This window comes from Diospyros lotus, chromosome 9, assembly GCF_014633365.1.
Source record: "Diospyros lotus cultivar Yz01 chromosome 9, ASM1463336v1, whole genome shotgun sequence".
NCBI lineage: Eukaryota > Viridiplantae > Streptophyta > Magnoliopsida > Ericales > Ebenaceae > Diospyros > Diospyros lotus.
Genome location: NC_068346.1, coordinates 5,518,438 through 5,539,391, shown reverse-complemented (window position 1 = coordinate 5,539,391; position 20,954 = coordinate 5,518,438). Strand labels below are relative to the sequence as shown.

Below are 20,954 nucleotides of genomic sequence, written 5' to 3'. Positions count from 1 at the left end.
TAACAGTAAGAAATGGGTTGTTGTACAGTTAGCCTAACTAACTAACCTCTTAACCCTAGCTAACCAACTAACGGCTACTATCGGCCATTTACGGATTTACCCCTAGGGTTGTGACACCTAGGTAAACCCTAGGTGCGTGACAAGAGCCTCCATGAATTGAAAGAAAGAAAAGAACATGTTTTGGGGCCATTATTTATACAACTCCAAACCTTGAGGTTGAGAAAGCTCCAGTGTTCTTCAAGGTTCCTGAGTTCTTTTACCAAGTTTTTTGGGCTTCTTTTCCTTTCCTTCTATTGAATTCCTCTAATCAACTTCCTTTAAATTTTCCGATCAATTTCTTTTGAATCCCTTTCCAATCCTTTTCTTCTTGATGGACATCTTATTTGTAAAGGTTTATCAGTTTAGAAAGCTAATTTGACTGTTTTTCAATTTGAAGATCAGATAATCCCATTATCACTATCTTCATCATGAGATTTTAATTATGATTGGTTTGTTAATATGGTTAATGACGTCCTAATTTTAAGTAATTTGTAACTAGTCCATCTCATCATAATAGTCGAATCATTTCATGTAGGTATCTACAGTGTTGTTAAAGGCACGCCTAGGCGCAAGGCCCCTCAAGGTGCAGTCATCTCGTCTTGCCATGCCCAAGTGAGGCGAGATCCAACCAGGCGCGCCTAGGCCCTTCAGGCACACCTCCCCCAGGCGCACCTCCCTCAGGCACAACTGAAAAATCAGCATATTTTATTTTTTAAACATTTTTCTGTTAAAACTTAAAAGAGAAAGAAAATAATAAAATACAATATTAAAAAATCAACAAAACTCAAAAATATCATCATGCTCCAATGGATCTTGACGAGGAAGAAGAATATGGAGAACAAGGAAGAAGAATATGGAGAGGGAGATGACGTAGAAAAAAATTTGGAGATGATAGTTCTGATGATGAAAATATGGATACATTTGATCTTGATGATGAGGATAATTTCTAGTTTATTATGTATATCTAGTTAATCCTAATTAAAATTTAGCCATTTAGGACCTATTAATGGTTTAAGATTGATCATTTAACTTTTTCTTTTAAGTTGACTGTTGACTTAAAGTCTTAAAACTAACATTTTTTTGTGGGTTTTGCTTAAGTTTAATGACATTTTTAGTACTATTTTGTTGTCTTTTAATTATATATGTCAAATACTAATTTTGTTTTTATTTGTGGTGTTTAAATGTCGATTCTTTTTTCTGATTTGTTGAAATATGATGGGATTTAATTTGCTGAAATTTACAAGTATGTCATGAAATATGTTTATATTGTGATTTATTTAATATATGTTGAATTCTTGAATTTTTTGATAACATAAATGTTGATATGTGATTAGGATCTATTTTATGACTTATTATTCAATTAAGAAGTGCGCCTCGCCTTGCGCCTTGCGCTTCAGGCTCCAAAACCCTTTGCGCCTTGGGCCTTTAACAACACTGGGTATCTAACTACATGAGGTCACCCCCTATAGGCTAGGATCCATTCCCATCCTCCACAACAAAGAAAAGAACCATGTAGAAATATCAACTTTCTGTGTGTTCTGGAATCCCATAAAAAGAACATGTCAGCCAATAAGCCCCTAACTTCAAGAGGAGCCCAACTGACCCAACAACCAACATCCCTTAAATTTCCCCCAAAGCAGCATAAATTCACTGTCACTCTATCATGAGAATGTTCTTCATGACTTCAATGAACTTGTTAGCTGACAGATATGGTAGTAATAAACAATCTAAAAAATAAGATGTTTGAAAGAGAAGGTGGAGGGATGAAGGGCTCCAATTTATTTCAATTCAAGAATACATTTCTTGTCAAGCACCATTTAAGGATAGTCAAAGCGGAAAACTTAATGGAGAGAGCTGGGGCACGCACTAGGTTTCCTGTTGCTTTAACGATGGATTCAGACTCCATCACAATGCTTAATTATTAAAACCATCTGTATTCTTGTTATCCTACATCTTAGTGTAATTTTCCTTCATTTCTTTTTACATATAACCTAGTGACATACAACATAAATCAATAAAATATATTTAAAATTTAATCAGCTATGGTGTCTGTCAATAATGTTTTGCACGAGAGGTGTTTACAGCATAATAGTGACAATATTGAGAATAATTGATATTGTGCTAAACTATGAAAGCAGAAAAGCTGCTAAATACAAAGACTTAACCTTCTCCAGGTAACCTTTGTTGTAATCGAACATTCATTGAATCTTCTATGAGAAAATTCCTGCAGTACAGTTAACCATACGCATGATGGGCACCTCATATATATTCAAATTTATCATAAGCAGTTGCACAATGAGTTCTCACAACAGCCATTAAGCAACATAAAGCATGAAATGATGAAAATAAATTGAAAACCTTAATAAAAAAATGTACTGAGACAAATGCCAATAAATGCAGCAAGGTACAAACAAAATCTCGTAAAAAATGAAAGTCAAAGGAATAAGAAGGAAGGCACCATCACATATCAGTGCAATAACATAACCTAGTTGATTTTATACTTAAAACTTAAAAGAGCATTGTCCTCAACATGGAGGGAATTGCATTTTTTAATATAAATTCTTGGACTTCAATCACTTCTAAACACAATCAAGTGACAAAGTTCATAGAAATTAAAAGAATTTCTACACCAAAAAGTGTTAAAAATAGGTATATCACTTCTTAGACTCCAACCACCACTCAATAAAGGGTATCACCAAAGCAAGGGGCTCCTTGCTCTATGAGGGTTAGGAATGACCATATTTGAATGCAACTTTCCCCTTACTTTTTCTACAAGGAGATTGTTTTCACAACTTGAACCTGTGACCTTCCGATCAAAAATGAGCAACCTTACTATTACTACCACGGTCTGCCCTCACCAACCATCACTCAATCAACTGAAATTGAACCAGCCTCCAAGAAAGGGGCACAAAATAGGAAATGGACTCGAACTTCTATTTTCTTTAGGCCATGTGCTATTCAAGTATTTCTCATTTTTTTACCTTTTTTACAAAGTATACAGTGTATTTTGATGCAGAACCCAAACCAAAGAAATGAGGGTAATCTTGATTACTAGAACAAAATATCATTAATCAATATTATTCATCAAAGTCTTATCTAAAATACATCACTAAAGGATTATTTAAAAATAACTAATAGATAAAAATCTATTCTAACTAGGATTCCTTGATCCAATCTAATTAGAATTCTAGGTCAAAAGAAACTATGAAACAAATTAAATATATATATAAACTAATAAAATAATATTAATTCCTATTTTTACACCTAAAATATTGTTTTCCAAAGGAATTGATAAAGCAACAAAAGTATTCACAGTTGCTAATGTAACCACTCATTTCTCTGCCTCCTCACATAAGGTGTGTAGATTAAGTTTAAGGAAAATTACAACCAATATTGCTACATAAAGCATTTGATGTCTCTAGTTTGATAAGAATTCTGAAGCCAATTTCAGTAACATCAGACACAACAACAATCAAGTATGATGTTGCCTAAAACAAGAGTTTGAGCAGATCACTGATGGAGGAGGGAAAGGAAGTAAATATTTTGGGAGATATTACTCTAGGTGCAAATATAGAAATTAGATTTTGTCTATTTCTTTCCTAGTTAATCTTTGACTATCTTTCCATTATTAAGAGTCCTAGTTAGGGTAGGATTTATAGTCTATAAAACATTTTGAGATGTGTATTTTGGCAGCCATGATAACTGAATTGATATTGAGAGTAGATTTCAGTCTTTCATTGACTGTTCTTTGAGTTTAGTTCTTGTTCTCTTTGGGTTCTGCATCGATTACTTTATATTAAAACCAAAGAAGTAGTAGGTCAACCAATCAACAATAAGGCATATGCATTAGTTGCATCGCTATTTCATAGGGCCTTCAACGAGGATTTACTATATTTTCACTATGACAAGTATTTTCATACTCATCTCAACCGAGTACCCTACTATGAGTGCTTACTTTATAATTACAACAAAATTAGTTTGAATCATATACAGGGGATGTAAAGGTCGTTTTTCCTTTCAAAATCTTTTTGCACAGCAATGGTGAAAGTCCAGTATGTCTTAAGTATTTCAAGAAGGCCAAGAACCCTGGTGGAAGACACATTTGCAACAAAGGAAATCATATAATAATAGCTATGACTTGCAGGTTAGGCTCTAGAAAATAGTGGCATACTAGACTAAAATTTGTGACAGGGCTTCTTTTTTGTCCATTAAATTTGAGTAATAAAGCATGGGAGTTGTCAAGTGATTTATTCAGGCATTTCTTTTACCATGTTCAATCAGCAATGACAGTAGATCTTTAGACTTGGTGTATGCAAATTTTGGGATGTAAACAATCAGAAAATTGGTAAGTTGTTTCTAGAATACATAAAAATGAAAAATAAAACATTGAGACATAACATAGAAAATGTTTACGGATAGTACAACCATTTAGGGGTTACTATGATTTCACTTTTATGTTTTGCCAAAAATTATAATGTTGTTGGACAGATGTTATGGATTTTTATCAAGTGGTTAGGGATATTTGATAATTTTACCAATAGTTGGACAATAATGTAGGACTTTTCCATGAGATATCCAGATTTAATTATGTTAATAGACTAACTTATGTGGTTTTATTTTGTTGCATGAAATTGACTACTCAAAGAATCAATATTTCCCAATTTTAAGTCAAAGTCATTGTAAAATTAGGAGAACTAACTAACAGTTCATACAACTTTAGTTTTTGAATCTGAGCAAGTTCAATTTTAGAGAACAAATGAAACATTTGGAATTATGATGCTATTTCTTGCATCCTTATTCCTCCTTGCTCATAATGCCATGATTTCATCTTGAACTTGTAGATTGGAAGCACACAGTTCGATGGAAATTAGGTTAGGGAATTTTCTTCTATGGAAGTTTCTTCGAAACCCACTCAATCTGGAAAACCAGTCCATGTGGCCAAAAATTCCTGCATTCTAGATGGTAGTATCTCCAACATACTATTGTGTTGTCATGACCCTAGGAGCAATAGAAGGGCATCATTGTAATAGGGTTGCAATAGATTGTTAGGATATTTTTTCCCTTTTTGTCTTTTCCCGTTTTGTCTTGTAGCTTAAGTGGTTAGAGAGCCTTGTCTAGTAGCTAAAGTGAGGCTATATATATATATATATATACATTGTCTTAGCTGTAGGAAGAAGGCATGATGAGTATGAATTGAATATTCTATTTCTCTCTAATATCTCTCTCTCTCTCTCAATAATCTCCTCCCTTATCTTCTTCTTGTTCTCTCCCTCCCAACCAATCTCTCCCCCAAGTTCTTCTCTTAATATTCCCAATCTTCCTTTCATACCCTAGCTCATTTCTAAGGGTGTGACAAATGAAATTGTGGTTCATGCAATTTCGGTAAATAGATTCCGACAACTCTCGTCGAAATTGATTGAGTAGTGATTCATGGATTCCAACAAACTTTCTTAGCCGCAACAGAATCCACAAACTTCGGTTGCTGCAGTCACGGCTCAACGAGACAACTACAGAGCAAGTCGCGATCCAATAGCTCCAATAAGTATACATTGGTTGTTAGGCGAAGCCGATCCAGTGGCAGTTTCAAAGCGGGCAAGTGTCTCTTAGATTGAATTCTGAAGGAGAAGCCAGAGATTGACCGTGGATGCAGTTTCGATAATTCTCAGTTCAAGCTTGGGAGGTGATTCATAGGAGTTGCAGCGAGAGCCCATCAGACTCTCAAGAAGTTGATACTTCCGACGTAGTGAATTCCGAAATCAACGGCGAGGCCTTGATTTCTGCAGCTTGTGCAATTACGGCTGTCCTAGCGGCTAGACCCAAGTCGCTACATGGGATAAAGGCAAACAAACCCAGGCAATCTTCGCCGTTGTATCTTAGCGACAGTCCTTAGCCTACTTCCACAGCGATCGATCCTCAATTCCAAAGAATCATGTTAGTTGCAACACAGTCGCTCAAGGAAGTCGAGCAGCCTAGGCGATTCCAGTAGCAATTTGGTTGAATGACTGCATCCCGGGGATGGTCTAAACTGGTGTCAGAACTGGAGTTCTGATAGGCAAAATTACTCTTTGGCCGAGAGTAATCTAGAAAAGGACCAGAAGTTTGGGAGAAGAGAGAGAGAGAATGGCAGGGAGAGAGAATGAGTTTATTGATAATTCTCTAACTGATCTGGGAGGATGGGATTAGAGCTATATATAGACATGGCCAAAATTGAACCGGACCGGCGGTTCGAACTGGAACCGGACCGGCCGGAACCGGACCCGGAACCGGCCGAACCGGAACCGGACTGAACCGGCGAAATTCGGTTCGGTTCCGGTTCAAGGTTCCGGGGAACCGAAACCGGAACTGGAACCGCCGGTTTCGGTTCCGCGGAACCGGAAAACCCCCCCCCTCCCCCAACGGTCCACACCCCCCCCCCCGCGTGCCCCCCCCCCTCCCCCAACGGTCCAAAATTGGACCGTTGGCTGCCACCCCCAAGCCAATTTTATTAATTTTTTTTTTTAATTTTATAATTCCTATCTATATATACCCCTCCCTCCCCCACTCATTTTTCACACTTTGTCTCTCTCTCTCTCTCAAGTCTCAAGCTATTATTCTCTCAATTTTGTCTCTCATTTAATATTTCAATTTCAATTTCTTCAATCTTCTCATTTTGTTATTTATCAATTTATTCAATTATATTGTTAATTATTTATTACTTGTTACTATATTATTTTATCATTATTATATTTTTTTATTATCATACTTTTTTCAAAAAAATGGCAAGTGAAGGTAGAAATTTTGAAAATGTTGAAAATGTTGAGTTTGAAGCTCAAAATTTTCAAACACAAGAGAGTGAAACTCAACAAAAGGGAGGTGGAAAAATTTCTACTTCTGATATTTTTAATATTCATTTCAAGAAAATACCAAAAGGAGATGGTAAATTTGATGTATCTTGTAATTATTGTAATCAGGTATACAAATTCAAGCAAGGAGGTGGATATGGTACTTTCGCCCGACATTTGCAAACAAAGCACCCGCTCAAGGTTGGATTGAGCCGCGATCAAACACAAATATCCGGGTTTGCTACCTCTTCAAACTCTCCTCAATTATTTCATTATAATGAAGCTAATTGTAGGTCTGGTTTAGCTGAAATGGTAGCAATTGATCATTTATCTTTTAGTTTTGGTGAAAAATTAGGTTTTACTCGATTTTGTCAAAACTTTGTTAATCCTAGTTTTAAATCAATTCCTAGAAATACTTTGAAAAGGAATTTGTTAAAATTGTTTAAAAACTCAAAAATTGAATTGATAACATATTTTCAAAACAATAATATTAATGTTTCTATTTGTAGTGATATTTGGAGTGATCATTGGCAAACTCATTCATATATGGGTATTACTTGTCATTGGGTTGATGAAAATTATGTTTTACAAAAAAGAATTCTTGCGTATCGATGTTTTGATGAAAGTCATAATGCTGAAAATATTTGTAGATTAATTCAACAAATTTTACAAGAATATAGATTAGTTAATAGAATTTTTTCAATTTCTTTTGATAATGCATCGGCTAATACTGCTTCTATTAATGAATTGAAAAGAATTTGCCAACCAAATTTTGGTGGAAGATTTTTTCATGTTAGATGTGCATGCCATGTTTTAAATTTATGTGTTCAAGATGGTATTAAGTCACTTAATTCTTATTTAGATCCAATTAGAAATGTTATTTCTTATATTTGGGTACACCCTCGAACTGCAAAAGCATGGGCACATTTTTGCACCTCCAATGATCAAACCCCAAAACGTTTTTCAAAAGATGTCCCTACTCGTTGGAACTCAACTTTTAAATTACTTAATCAATCTTTTGAATATAAAGATTTATTGTGTTCTTTTGCAGCAAATTATATTCCACAATATCCTATTTTTCCAACTATGTGGAATGTTTGTAGTTCAATTTTGAATATTTTACGAATTTTTAATGATGCTACTCATACACTTAGTAGTGTTTATAAACCAACTTCACATCAATTTTTAATAGAAGCAATGAATGTGGTCGGTGTATTAATGGAAGGAATTAATGTTGAAGAAATTTGTCATGCTGTTTTAGAAATGAGAGAAAAATGGTTACGTTATTATCAATTTATTCCTGAAATTTATCTTGTTACTATGGTATTTGATCCTAGGTGTAAATTTGATGGTTTAATTGAGTGTTTGTCTAACTATTATTCGTTGTTAGGATTAGAAAATAATGAAGAAATTGATGTGAATATTATAATTTCTAAGGTTAGAACTTTATGCAATCAATTATATGAAGCATATGTTATTGCTCCTAGTAGTGAAGAATCATTTCCATCCATGGCTTCGCATTCCTCTTCCTCCCAACCAATGAAATGGGGTCATAAATTTTTAGATCAAAGGAGGAAAAAACCTAAATCGAGCTCACATTCGGAGCTCGAAACTTATCTAACCACAGTTTTTGAGTTTGGTGATGATACAGGTTTAAATTTTGAAATTTTGGAGTGGTGGAAAAGGCACAAGGAGACATTTCCAACTCTTGCAATTATTGCAAGTCAACTTCTTGCAGTTCCAGCTTCAACTGTAGCCGTTGAACAAACATTCAGTAGTGGAGGCAACATTTTGGACGAAAGAAGATCAAGATTGGCTCCAGAATCATTGGAAGCTCAAGTTTGCCTCGATGATTGGGAAAGAGCTAACATGCGACGTCAAGAAGAACTTATCCATTCATCATCATCTGACGAATGGGTTAATGATGGTTCAACAACGGCAACTTCCGACTCCAATGAAGATGCGTAGGATCCAACTCATCCAAGTCCATATTTTATTTTTTTTCACATTTGTAAAAATTAATTTCTTGTATTACATTTTTGTTGTAATTATTTTTTAATGAAATTAAGTCTAATTCTATTTTTTATTTTTTATTTTTCACATTTGTAAAAATTAATTACTTGTATTACATACTTGTTTAGTTGTTTTAATTATTTTTAATGAAATTATTACTTATATTTCTTCAATTTTTAGTAGTGTTTTTTTATTAAAAATATGATTGAGAATATTTATATTTACAATTACATTTAACAATTAAAAATCGAAACCAAACCGAACCGAACAACGGAACAAGGACCAAAATTGAATACAACAATATTTAAAAAAAATTAAAAAAATTCGGTTTGAACCGGAACCGGAACCGTTGACCGAACCGGCTCAAATCGTTGACCGAACCGGTCCAAACCGTTGACCGAACCGGCACGAACCGGAACCGGAACCGAACCGTCCCAAACCGCCCTTGGGCGGTTCGGTTCAGGTTCAAAGATTTCTTGAACCGGAACCGGCGGTTCATGAACCGGAACCGGCGGTTCATGAACCGTGGCCATGTCTAGCTATATATAGTACTCTGGCTCATCCTTAGGCGCCAAAGGCCACTTGCCTTATTTACAAAAATTTGAAATCAACTTGCTTAACTAACCAACCTACCTTCCCGCTTCAATCTACAATTACTAATTACACTTGAGCCCCCTTATTCAATTATTCTCGTGACAACTACCCTCCCCTTCAACAACTTCTTATCCTGAAGAAGTTCACAATAGGCTGGCCACCCTCGAAACTAAGTAAGTACCTGGGGAAGGTACTCCCAAGTGTTATTCTTCAGATAGAGATTGGACCATCGGACCAGGATTTGCATCAAAGGGGCCCCATGGCGGTGTATGATGCACCTGTCTACAATAGCCACAGGCTCTGGGGCCGCTGTAGACTCAATTAGGGCTGTTGGTGGGGCAGTGCTAGCTACCTGAGTCCAGATAGATTTTTTTAATAGTGAGACATGGAACACATGATGGACTTGGGACTTCAGGGGCAGCTGCAGTTTATAAGCTACCCTGCCTATCCTTACGACAATAGGATAGGGGCCAAAGTATTTCGAACTCAACTTGGAGTGTTGACCTGGAGCCAAGGTCTGCATGTGGGCCTTTCTGAACTTGAGGTATACCAGATCGCCTACCTAGAACTCCCAGTTGGACCTCTTTCTATCAGCAAACTACTTTGTGCGGTTCTAAGCACTGGCCAATTCCTTCTTCAACACCTGCAACACTTGTTGCCTTTGCAGTAAGTAGGAGTCCACTGTCTCCACTGTTACCTCCCCTACTTGCTGGCAGTAGAGGTGGTTTATACCCATATAAGGCCTCGAAAGGGGTCATCTTGATGGCACTGTGGTGGCAAGAATTGTACCACCATTGAGCCAATGATAGCCAGCGATGCCATCCCTTAGGCTGTAGAAAACATAGGCATCTCAAATACGTTTCTAGGCATTGATTCACTCATTCAGTTTGACCATCTGATTCTAGGTGATATGCTGAACTCATGTGTAGCTTAGCCCCCAAGCTCTTGAATAGCTCCTTCCAAAAAAAGGCTGGTAAAGATTTTATCTCTATCCGAAACTATGGTCTAGGGAACACCATGTAGTTGCACTACTCTGTCGAGGAAGAGGTGGGCCACCTCTTGGGCTGTGAAAGGGTGCGTTAGGCCAATGAAATTGGAGAATTTAGTGAATCTGTCAACGACCACCAGTATACAATCCCGACCTTCAGACTTTGGTAATCCTTCCACAAAGTCCATCAAAATGTTGGTCCATGCTTGGGTAAGAATGGGAAGTGGTTGGAGTAGCCTGGGCTGGGCTACTGTTTCATGCTTGCATCTTCTGCAAGTATCACATCTCAACACGAATTCCATCACATACTTCCTTAGTTTAGGCCAGAAAAACATCTTCTTTACGCCTTTACCCTTTGGTAAGTGCCCTGCACCCCAGAATGGCCTCCTAGTGGAAAGCCATGCAATGTTTCCAAAATCTTGCCCTTTAACTCCTCATGATCCCCTACTACCAACCTGCCTTGATATCTCAATACTCCATTTTTCAAGGTGAACCCGGGTCTTGAGTTGGGGTTTCCAGTAAGCTGCTCCATTACTCCCTTAGCCCATTCATCTCGTGCATAGCTATCACTGACCTCCTGATACCAGTCAGGTACAACTACTGTGATGGAGGCCGCTAGTGCTTCTTCAACACATCTAGACAGTACATCTGCGGCCTTGTTCTCCTTTCCCTTTCGGTATTGGATAATGTAGTCCAACCCCATTAATCTCGCCATCCCTTTCTTCTGTAGATGCGTGTGTAGCCTCTATTGTAGGAGAAATTTAAGACTCTCATGGTCTGTTTTGATGATGAATTGTCCACCTTCCAAGTAGTGGCGCTATTTGTCAACTGCAATTAACACCGCCATTAGCTCTTTGTCATAAACACTAAGTCCTTGATGCCTTGGGCTCAAAGCTTTGCTAATGAAAGCTAGGGGCCTTCCCTCTTGGGATAATATTGCTCCTACTCCAGTGTTGCTAGTGTCAGTCTCCAAAGTGAAAGGCTTGGAGAAGTCTGGAAGGCCCAGGGTAGGGGCTTCACTCATTGCTTTCTTAAGCCTCTCAAACGCCTCTTCTGCTTTCTCATCCCACCTGAACCCCTCCTTTTTCAGCAAATTGGTAAGTGGTCTGCTGATTGCTCCATAATCCTTAACGAACCTCCTGTAGTAGCCTGTGAGGCCCATAAATCCTCTCAAGGCTTTTATTGATGTGGGCCTCAACCATGATAGCATTATAGCTATTTTTTTGGAATCAGTGTTAACTCCTACACGAGAAATGACATATCCCAAGTATTCTACCTTTGGTTGGGCAAAAGAACACTTAGACTTGTTAATAAACAGTTGATTGAATCTCATGACCTTTAGAACAGTTCTCAGATGGTTGAGATGTTGTGAGAACGAAGGGTTGCAGATGAGGATGCCATCAAAGAATACTAACACAAATTTATGGAGGTAGTATTCGAAGATGTGATTCATTAAAGCTTGGAAGGTAGCAGGGGCATTGGTTAACCCAAAGGGCATTACTAGAAAGTAGAAACTCGTAATGCCCTTGATGAGTAGAGAAGGTTGTTTTAGAGATATCATCAACGTTTATACATATCTGATGATACCCTGATCTTAGGTCCAATTTGGCGAATACCTTGGCCTGTTTTAGCTCATCAAGGAGGTCTTCGATTATAGGAACAGGGAATTTATTTTTCACAATTTGGGAATTGAGCTGGCAGTAGTCTATGCAAAAGCTCCAGCTCCCATCTTTTCTCTTGACTAGTAGTATAGGTGAGGAATAGGGGCTTTGACTTGGTCGAATAATTGACCTAGCCAACATATCCTTAATCAAGTTCTCGGTTTCTACTTTCTATTTAGGGGGATATCTATAGGCTCGAATATTGATAGGTTTGGTATTTGGTTTTAGAACAATAGAATGATCAAAAGGTTGGTAAGGTGGCAGTGATTGAGGTTCATCAAACAACTCCTTAAATTCAAGCAAGAGTTTATTAAGAAAGTATATTTCGTGTACCTACCAAGGTTGTGGTTGAGTAGTGATTTCTGCTTCCGCCTGCTCGGTATTCCCTTCTCCACGTTCCACTACTTCAATTGAAAACAGTTGAGCCACCCGAGTCCATTTGGACTTTAAGACCTTTTGCAATCTCCTACCGGTAATCATCTTACAAACCCCAGTTTCAGGACTCCCTGTAAGGGTCAATCTCCTACCATCCTTCTCAAATGTGACTTCGATTGCATTGAAGTCGAAGCTGATAGGGCTCACACCCTTCATTCAGTCCACTCCTAGGACTATATCACAACCCCCTAACTTTAGCAATCTTAGATCTGCTTCAAAAGGCTCCCCATACATCTCCCAACAAAACCCTTAACACGCAGATCGGCACATCACCTTATTGTCGTTGGCTACCGTTACTGACAAGGGTTGAGTCCCTATCAACTCACACTTCAACTTCTTGGTCGTCCCCTCATCAAGGAAGCTATGAGTGTTTCCACTGTCTATTAAGACCATTAGCCGGTGGTCTTTGGACTGTCCTTCCACTCGTATAATCTTGTTGTTGGCAAAACCTCGAATGGCATGGAGCGATATCTCTATAGTTTCTTCCCCTTCTTCATTATCTTGGGGCAACATTTCTTCCTCTTGCTCCTCCACATCTTCATCTCCTTCTATGAGTAAGAGTTGCCTCCTACACTGGTGCCCGGGGGTATACCGATCCCCGCAACAAAAGCAGAGTCATGCTCTCCTCCTCTGTTCTGCGAACCTCCCGTTATTCAAAGGCACGGCAAAGGATTGTCCCCCACCTGTGTTTCCTTAGATCATCTTATTCCCTTCTCTTCCTACTCCTCTATTTCCCATCGAAGTCATTCCCACATTCAAGGCCCTCATCTTCCCTCTCTGTTTCTTCATTAATGCTTCTATCGTTAGCTCATGCAGCCTTGCACATTCCGCAGCTTGCTTCACCGTTCTTAGCTACTGCATTTTGACGGTGGGCCTTAATTCTTCACTTAATCCACTCACAAAACTAGAAACAAAATATCCCTCCGTCAGGTGGGGGTCTAGAATGATCATGAGGGACTTAAGCTCCTCAAATTTCGATTGATATGTCTGCACCGTTCCTTCCTGGTCAAACTTATTGAACTCCTCAACCACATCCAGCATATTCCGATCTCCAAACCTCTCGCAGAGGTCCTCTACAAATTCCGCCCATCGGCAACCTTCCTTAGTCTTGATCCACCCCTAAAACCATGCATCCCCTGCATCGTTCAGGTAAATCGCTGCAAGAGTCACACGCTGCTGCTCAGGCACATCATAGAAGCTGAACATCCTTTTGCACCTACACACCCACCACCTTGGGTTCGTCCCATCGAACATTGGTATTTCCAGTTTAAGAGTTGGAAATCCATGCAGATAGGGAGCTACGTGATTGCCCTGCCGCCTCTCCACGTGATTCTCCTTTATCATCGTCAGATCACCCCCAAATTTAGAGGCACCTTCCGCATGAAAAGGCGGATTATGGCTAGGTAAGATGGGATCAGATCTCTCTCGGGGAGGAAAATCCGATGAGAGCCTCACCTGGTTCTGGCTTGTGACCATGCAGATAAACATGTACATCTGGTCACGCAATTGGTTGTGTTGCTCCCAATTTTCATCCCTCCATCGTTCCATGGCGCCTTCAATTCTCCTTTCCACTACTGCCTCCATGGACGATTCCAGACCAGCCATCTGCATCTGCATATCGAACACCGCAGCAGTGACTTGTTATAATTGAGCTTCCATTTGCTTCATCCTTGTGTTATCTACCATGGTGAATTCCGATGAAGTCGTGGCCCGAGATCTACTCTAATACCAGATTGTCAAAACTCTGGTTCTGACAGGCGAAATTACTCTTTGGCCGAGAGTAATCTAGAAAAGGACCAGAAGTTTGGGAAAAGAGAGAGAGAGAATGAGTATATTGATAATTCTCTAACTAATCTGGGAGGATGGTATTAGAGCTATATATACTGCTCCAGCTCATCCTTAGGCGCCAAAGGCCACTTGCCTTATTTACAAAAATTTGAAATCAACTTGCTTAACTAACTAACCAACCAACTTTCCCGCTTCAATCTACAATTACTAATTACACTTGAGCCCTCTTATTCAATTATTCTCGTGACAACTGGCGGTTCTCAGCTCTTGATAGGTGAGTGCAAGCAGTGATTCTAATCAGATTTCGATGAATCAAAGGACGAATCATAACCAAGAGAGTAAAACAACTCTCAGTACAAAATTGAGAAGCGAAACGCAGGGCAGGTCGGTTTAAGAAGTCATGCATCGTTTTGACGAATTCAAGTAGCACCAGAGGCGACGTGAATTGAGGAGCACTCGTGATTGGTGTGGGAGTCCGTCGAAGGTGGTGACGCAGACACCCAGGAGGGTCGTGACTGGAGCGAACGACTGGTATAGGAGATCCGCTAAAGTTGGCAACATGGGCAGACAAGGAAGCTTCAAACTAGTGCGTTGTTGGTGTTGTCACTTGATAGGTCAGCGATTCCGACCCAAACAGTGAGGAGCGAATCTAGGCGATTTATTGAATCCATCACAGTTGCAATCAAATTTCGGATATACCAAGCGAGAGCAAATCCGGGGCCACCAACTCCTTCTGCTTGAGTTAATCGAGTGGCCCTTCTTCGGTTGCTTCACCCTTCTTCCTCCATTCCCGAAGCAAAAGCAAAGCACTCAAACACGAGCTTCCCTACTAGAGCTACTTCAGCAAGGAGTGTTGTTGTGATGCTCCAGCGTTGAAAGCTGCTAAACCGGGAAAATTTTGCAAGATCAACAATGGAGGAAGCAACGCGGATGAAGAACCTTAAGTCCCAGGTGCAACAATCTACTCAACAGTCACTAATCTGCAGGCTCAAGTGGAATTACTAGAGATCGGAACCAATTGCACCCATGAAGCAATCATGGCAATGGATCGGAAGTTGGATTCCTCGTTGGGGGGCTTGGAGAGAAGGATGAATGGAATCATAGATGAAGTAGGAACTCAATTCAGAGATCAACTATAGAATTTAATGGTCATGTTCTCTCCCCAAAATCAGTCATCTCTGAATGGATCAACTTCAAATATTCCAAAGAGTACTAGGAGGTCTTTTGCTACATCTTTCTCTACTCAATCTAGTGTTGCATCCCCTGTTTTTCATCATGCAAGAACCATTCAAGGACTACACAATATGCATCAGAGCTTTAATGTTCCTTCAAGTGGAGTTCAACAACCTACTGGAAGCCTTTCTAGTGGTCTTTTTGCCTCAAACAATCTCCCTATTGCCCTTTCTCAAATATCTCACGGCAACTCACATGGTCATTCAGGGGTGACAAACAAAGGTGGAATGAGTGTTGTTGGAAGCCCTGGATATAGCCGTGGCACAAATGGAGTTGGTGGTTCTATTCTTGGGAGTCTTCCAACCTATGCTGCAATTGGTAACCAGGGTGTTGTTTTAGGAATGGAAGTATCTCCAATTCTTGGAAATGCAGGATCTCGAATTATAGGTTCAATGGGAAACTTAGTCGGTAAGGGCAACAGTGGGAGGAACATGAGCTTTGGTGAGGTTGTTGGGGCAGCAAATGCAAAGGGACCATTTGATCTTTTTGCAAAAGAAGTTCATGTAGAGGGATATTTCAACAAACACAAGGAAAAAAGAGTTGTTGAATTATTTGTATGGAATCAGGAGGTTATGACTGAAAATTCAGTCAATATAAAGGAAGTTGGGATCACAGTTAGCCAACCTTCTGTACGTGCACCAGCCCACATTGAAGAAATTGTGGTGGAAAAATTGGTAAGGACAACAATCTACAAATTTCAACTGTTCACTTTGACTAACAAAGAGTGATTGATTTTAGCTGGGTTCCAATCAAGGTGTACATGAGAACTACTACAAATTTGCTATGCATACAAAGAATTTTCAAAATTTCTCCATCCAAGCTGTGGAAGAGAAGGAAAAAGGCAGATGGGAAGCGATGGAGGTTTGATATTTCTTGGGAACAATAAATGTTTTAAGCCGAAGGGAATTGTCATGACCCTATGAGCAATAAAAGGGCATCATTGTAATAGGGTTGCAATAGTTTGTTAGGATATTTTTTTCCTTTTTGTCTTGTAGCTTAGGTGATAGAGAGCCTTGTCTAGTAGCTAAAGTGAGGCAATATATATATATTGCCTCAACTGTAGGAAAAAGGCATGATGAGTACGAATTGAATATTTTCTCTCTCTCTCTCTCTCTCTCTCTCTCTGGGTGATCTCCTCCCTTATCTTCTTGTTGTTCTCTCCCTCCCAACCAATCTCTCCCCCAAGTTCTTCTCTTAATATTCCCAATCTTCCTTTCATGCCCTAGCTCATCTCTAAGGGTGTGACATGTGTTTGCACAGTATAGTTTAATTTGAATCCCCAGTACTATTCTTCTCCCGGGGAGGTAAATCGCATCCTAAAATATTTTATTAATTAGGGGTCCATGAAACTGTACAAATCCTTATATAAACTTTAAGTGAAAATCCAAGGTACAAATTTTGAGCCCCGCAATTAGTTTTGGTTCAAAAAAGTTGGGAACGGAAAACAAAATCTAGCTTAATAAGTGGATACAAATGATTCCCAACAAAATCAATACTGTGATGCAAAGGCAGAACATCATGTAGGTGTTTACAGTTCTCAAGCCATGTCATGATTCAATTAAAAACTCTGTCAAGCATTTTATTTTGAATAATTCTTTATTATTAAAATTATATAAATCCAGAACTTACATTATTCCCTAACTGTGTTAGTTTATAATTTTTAATTATCGAATTCACAGTAGCGAGGGTAAACGAACGAAGAAAAGAAAGAGACGAAACAGAAAACAAGGATCAGGCGCAGTCATCGCATGTTTCAAATGCACAGATACGTGACAACGAAAAGATTCCAGATTGAGAATACCAAAATCTCAGGGAGGATGGACGAACAGGCGAAGACAAGCAGAAATCGAGAATTGCGTCTTTTCTACTGCCGATTCCGATCACTTCGATGAAATTGGGCCCCTCCTGTGAAGCATTCCCGCATTCGTCTTGCCTATAAAGAATCGGATTCCCATTTTGCGACCAGAATTTCTCGCAACAGAATGCGATTCGGAGAGGCCTCTGATTGGGACGCATTCGTCGCCGGAACTTGGCCCCGTTAAACAAGTGAGTGTTGAAGAACCATTTCAACTTTGCAGCGTGCGCTCTGTGCGAGGAGGGGAGAGAGACTCCGTAAGGAGCCGTGGAAATGTGAAGCTCCATTGATTTCTTCTTCTTCGGCCGATTCGCAGAAGCAAACAAGTTTCAGAGGACTTAGGTTTTAGGGTTTTCGTTTTGAGTACCCTTTGTTTTTCCAATGAAATGTGCTACCTATAGTGATCTAAATGAATGTTATTATTCAAAGGTGAAACCCTCCAGCTGCTTGGCCGCTTAATTTCAGCAGGGGAGCACTAATTACCGAACCTAATAACGGAGGATCGAGCACAAAACCTCACTGACAACATAATGGCTACAGTCTAAAATATTCAATCTCGTATTCGTTCTCAACTGTTGGACTATACTCGTGAGGCTAAATAAATGATATTATTCTTTTGTTATAGAGAGGTTTAATGTGGCACGTTGTCCAAAATATACTCAAATTTGAAATTTGATGTATGTGTATATAAGGATTTCTAATAATTGAATAGAATGAGGTTACATATATAAATATAAATTAACAAAATAGGCATAAATTCATAATAATTATACTTAAAATTAATAATAATTTATAATATTAAATAAATTTATTATTAATATTAGATATTGAGTAAACTTATTAATAATTTATATACTTCACATCAATTTATAAAAAATATTTATCAAACTTATTTGTGACGGTAATATTTCTCAATTGGATGTAAGAGCATAAATAATAAATTTTATTTAAAATAAAATAAATTCAATACACGATAATATTTAGTGAATACATTTTGTTTTAAAATAATTTATATTTATTTCACTTTATTTTATTTAAAAATAATTTTATTAATTGATAAAATATTTTATAAAAATAGTTATAATAAAAACACCTTTACAATATATTTAATTAGTGTCTCTAAAATAATTACAAACATTATCTTATATAATGACACATAGACAATAATAGCAAAAGAAATCTATACTAACTGCTAGAGTGAAGAACATGAAAAATTCAAGAAATTGATTTGGCTTGCTAATAATTAACAAGTGTGAGATTCAAAACTTAAGACCATGTTCTCTTTATTGTTTTTAATTTTTTAAAATAATTAAAATGTATTGTCGACATTCAGAATTAGTCGATCGTAATTTCTCAGCTCGTAATAAGAAAATGAATACTGGTGCCAAGAGAAGAAACAAACAGAACCAATAATAAATCACATATAGAAAAGTTTTTACATGGCTCGCTCAAAAATGATACGTAGTTCACGACTATTTTTTGGTTATTTTAACAAAGTAACAGTGTATTATTTCCCTTCTTTCCTTTACATCTATTTTTTTACCCTTATTTATAGTATAAGGTATTTACAATTTCAATAAAATCCAAAATGGGAGCATAACATTATGAAAACAAAATGTCCTTATTAGCTCCACAAAATTGAGAATGGATTTCGCATTAGTAGGGATCCAGTTTGGCATAAATCATGAAAGTTGACATTTTCTCTAACTATTATCAATAAACTCGTCATCTCTTCATGGTGTGAGCTGTAACGCTCCGTTTTCCCAGAACGCGCATTATCTCAAGATTTCAGAAATATATTTTTTTTTCAACATCATACACACAACATAAGTTCCTCGATATACATACATTCATCATAATCATTTCCCGACAATCCCGATTATACCTTCTCAGCATATCAAAATTTAAAAATTAACAGACTAAGACAGGTATTAACAATCACATCAGCGGAAGCAAGGATCGAAACCTCAATGATATATAACCGATAAATTCATTTTACAGTTAAATAATCAAATCGATGTTTCACATGAAAATATCAAAAATATTACATAACCTCTGAACATCGTAATCATAGACAAAAACCTATAAAAACTAAACATAGCAGCTATATCTCGATGACATCATTTCCCTTGACACCACTGCTTTACCTGAAATGTTTGAATATTCCGGGGACATAGTCCAAATTAGATGTTGAATCATCTAAGTGAGAGTTCAAAAATATTTTCATGAATATATGTAAAATCATGTATAAAATTGACATATCATGACATGCCCCAACCTAAGAGAATCTCACATAGCATTTAGCCCTAACGGGGAAAATGCAATATCTCTAAAGGCGACACGACCACATCGACCCATTGACAAACACAATCTTGCTTAAGAGGGACAACATCGACATATGAACCCGGGAATCACCTCATTATTATTGTTAGGCATTATACTCATATTCAAAAGCATTCCAAAATCCAACGCAACCCTAGCCCCAAGAGTATCACATCAGCACTATCCCCGGAATTAACAACATCTTGGTATTAATGCTATTGCTCAAAGGAACTTGAGGTGGTGTCCACTCTCAGCCCCGCCACTTGAGTACCGTAAGGTGAAGTCCTTCTCAGCCTCTTCATAAGTGGATCACATAGCATCAATCCTTGACACGCATCCTGAGTGCTGTCACTCAAGGGCCACGTCACAGGTTAACAACCCACGTCCCACATGGACATAACATGCCAATGTCGAAAATCATAACATGCATAACATAAAATTAACATTTCAATGTATGCAATTTACCGTACGAAATTCAATGCATGTGTAAATAATTGTTTGGACGAACCATCGCACGAAACCAACCGCTCACGATAAATCAAAAGTGATCAAAAGTAACAAGAATATGCACAAGAATTGGATTGAACATCTCACGGGAAACCATTCACATGCCACAAACAAGTTTTTTCTATAGAACCACTCACCTTGGACTAAATTCAAGATTATTCGAAATGCGTGCCTGACCTTAATTCTTGTGCCAGGCGCTCTAAAGTTCAACCTTGAGTTTCAACAATACCCTAGACATCATATGCATTCAAAGAAAAATCAATATCTATTTTCTCAAATTTTCTCATATTTTTCCTCTATTTTCTTCATATTTTTTTCTCGATGATTTCAAGTAAATATCTCTTCAAGCATTTTTTCCAAATGTTTTCTCCACAAAAATTCATAAAACAATATTTATAAGCCTATGAAATTTTCTGAAAAATTTTCAGATTTTTCTCCTATTTTCTCCAATTTCCATAATTACTTTTTCTTGAGAAAATTTATTTCTCCTTGATTTCCTTCGAATATCCTCCATGAAAAATCACCAAAACTCATAAAATAAATTCATTATCCTTCTGGAATTTTCTCAAAATTTTCTAAAAATCTCTCATATTTATTTTTCATTTACATTTTCTTTCAAAAATCCAAATAATTATCTCCTCAAGAAATTTCCAAGATACAAATTCATCAAAAAAAACTATTCATTTTTCTTGAATTTC

General features: G+C 37.8%; 2 protein-coding genes and 1 non-coding gene across 13 annotated transcripts in view; 1 reads left to right on the top strand and 2 right to left on the bottom strand.

The window, feature by feature from the left end:
- Positions 1–17,714, bottom strand: part of LOC127809431 (protein ACCUMULATION AND REPLICATION OF CHLOROPLASTS 3, chloroplastic) — a 53,224-nt gene extending 35,510 nt beyond the window's left edge. For 5 of the 7 annotated variants that reach the window (XM_052348201.1, XM_052348202.1, XM_052348203.1 and 2 more), the window contains exons 1-2: positions 17,374–17,714; positions 2,205–2,263 (exon numbers count right to left, since the gene is read on the bottom strand). In XM_052348201.1, the coding sequence (XP_052204161.1) occupies positions 2,205–2,263; positions 17,374–17,714 (400 nt within the window). The remainder of the gene's footprint in view (positions 1–2,204; positions 2,264–17,373) is intronic. The other 2 variants (XM_052348206.1, XM_052348207.1) reach the window with 1 other exon arrangement.
- Positions 1–17,764, top strand: part of LOC127809432 (uncharacterized protein At4g15970) — a 66,633-nt gene extending 48,869 nt beyond the window's left edge. For 2 of the 5 annotated variants that reach the window (XR_008025109.1, XR_008025108.1), the window contains 2 exons: positions 6,990–7,096; positions 17,252–17,764. The gene's annotated coding sequence lies outside the window, so the exon portion shown is untranslated. Of the gene's footprint in view, positions 1–6,989; positions 7,224–17,251 lie in introns of those variants that run through there. The other 3 variants (XR_008025110.1, XR_008025107.1, XM_052348209.1) reach the window with 3 other exon arrangements.
- LOC127810714 (small nucleolar RNA snoR35) lies at positions 15,540–15,620 on the bottom strand. The gene has a single exon (XR_008025526.1). It is a non-coding gene; the product is annotated as a small nucleolar RNA snoR35 (small nucleolar RNA).
- Positions 17,765–20,954: the final 3,190 nt, after the last annotated feature.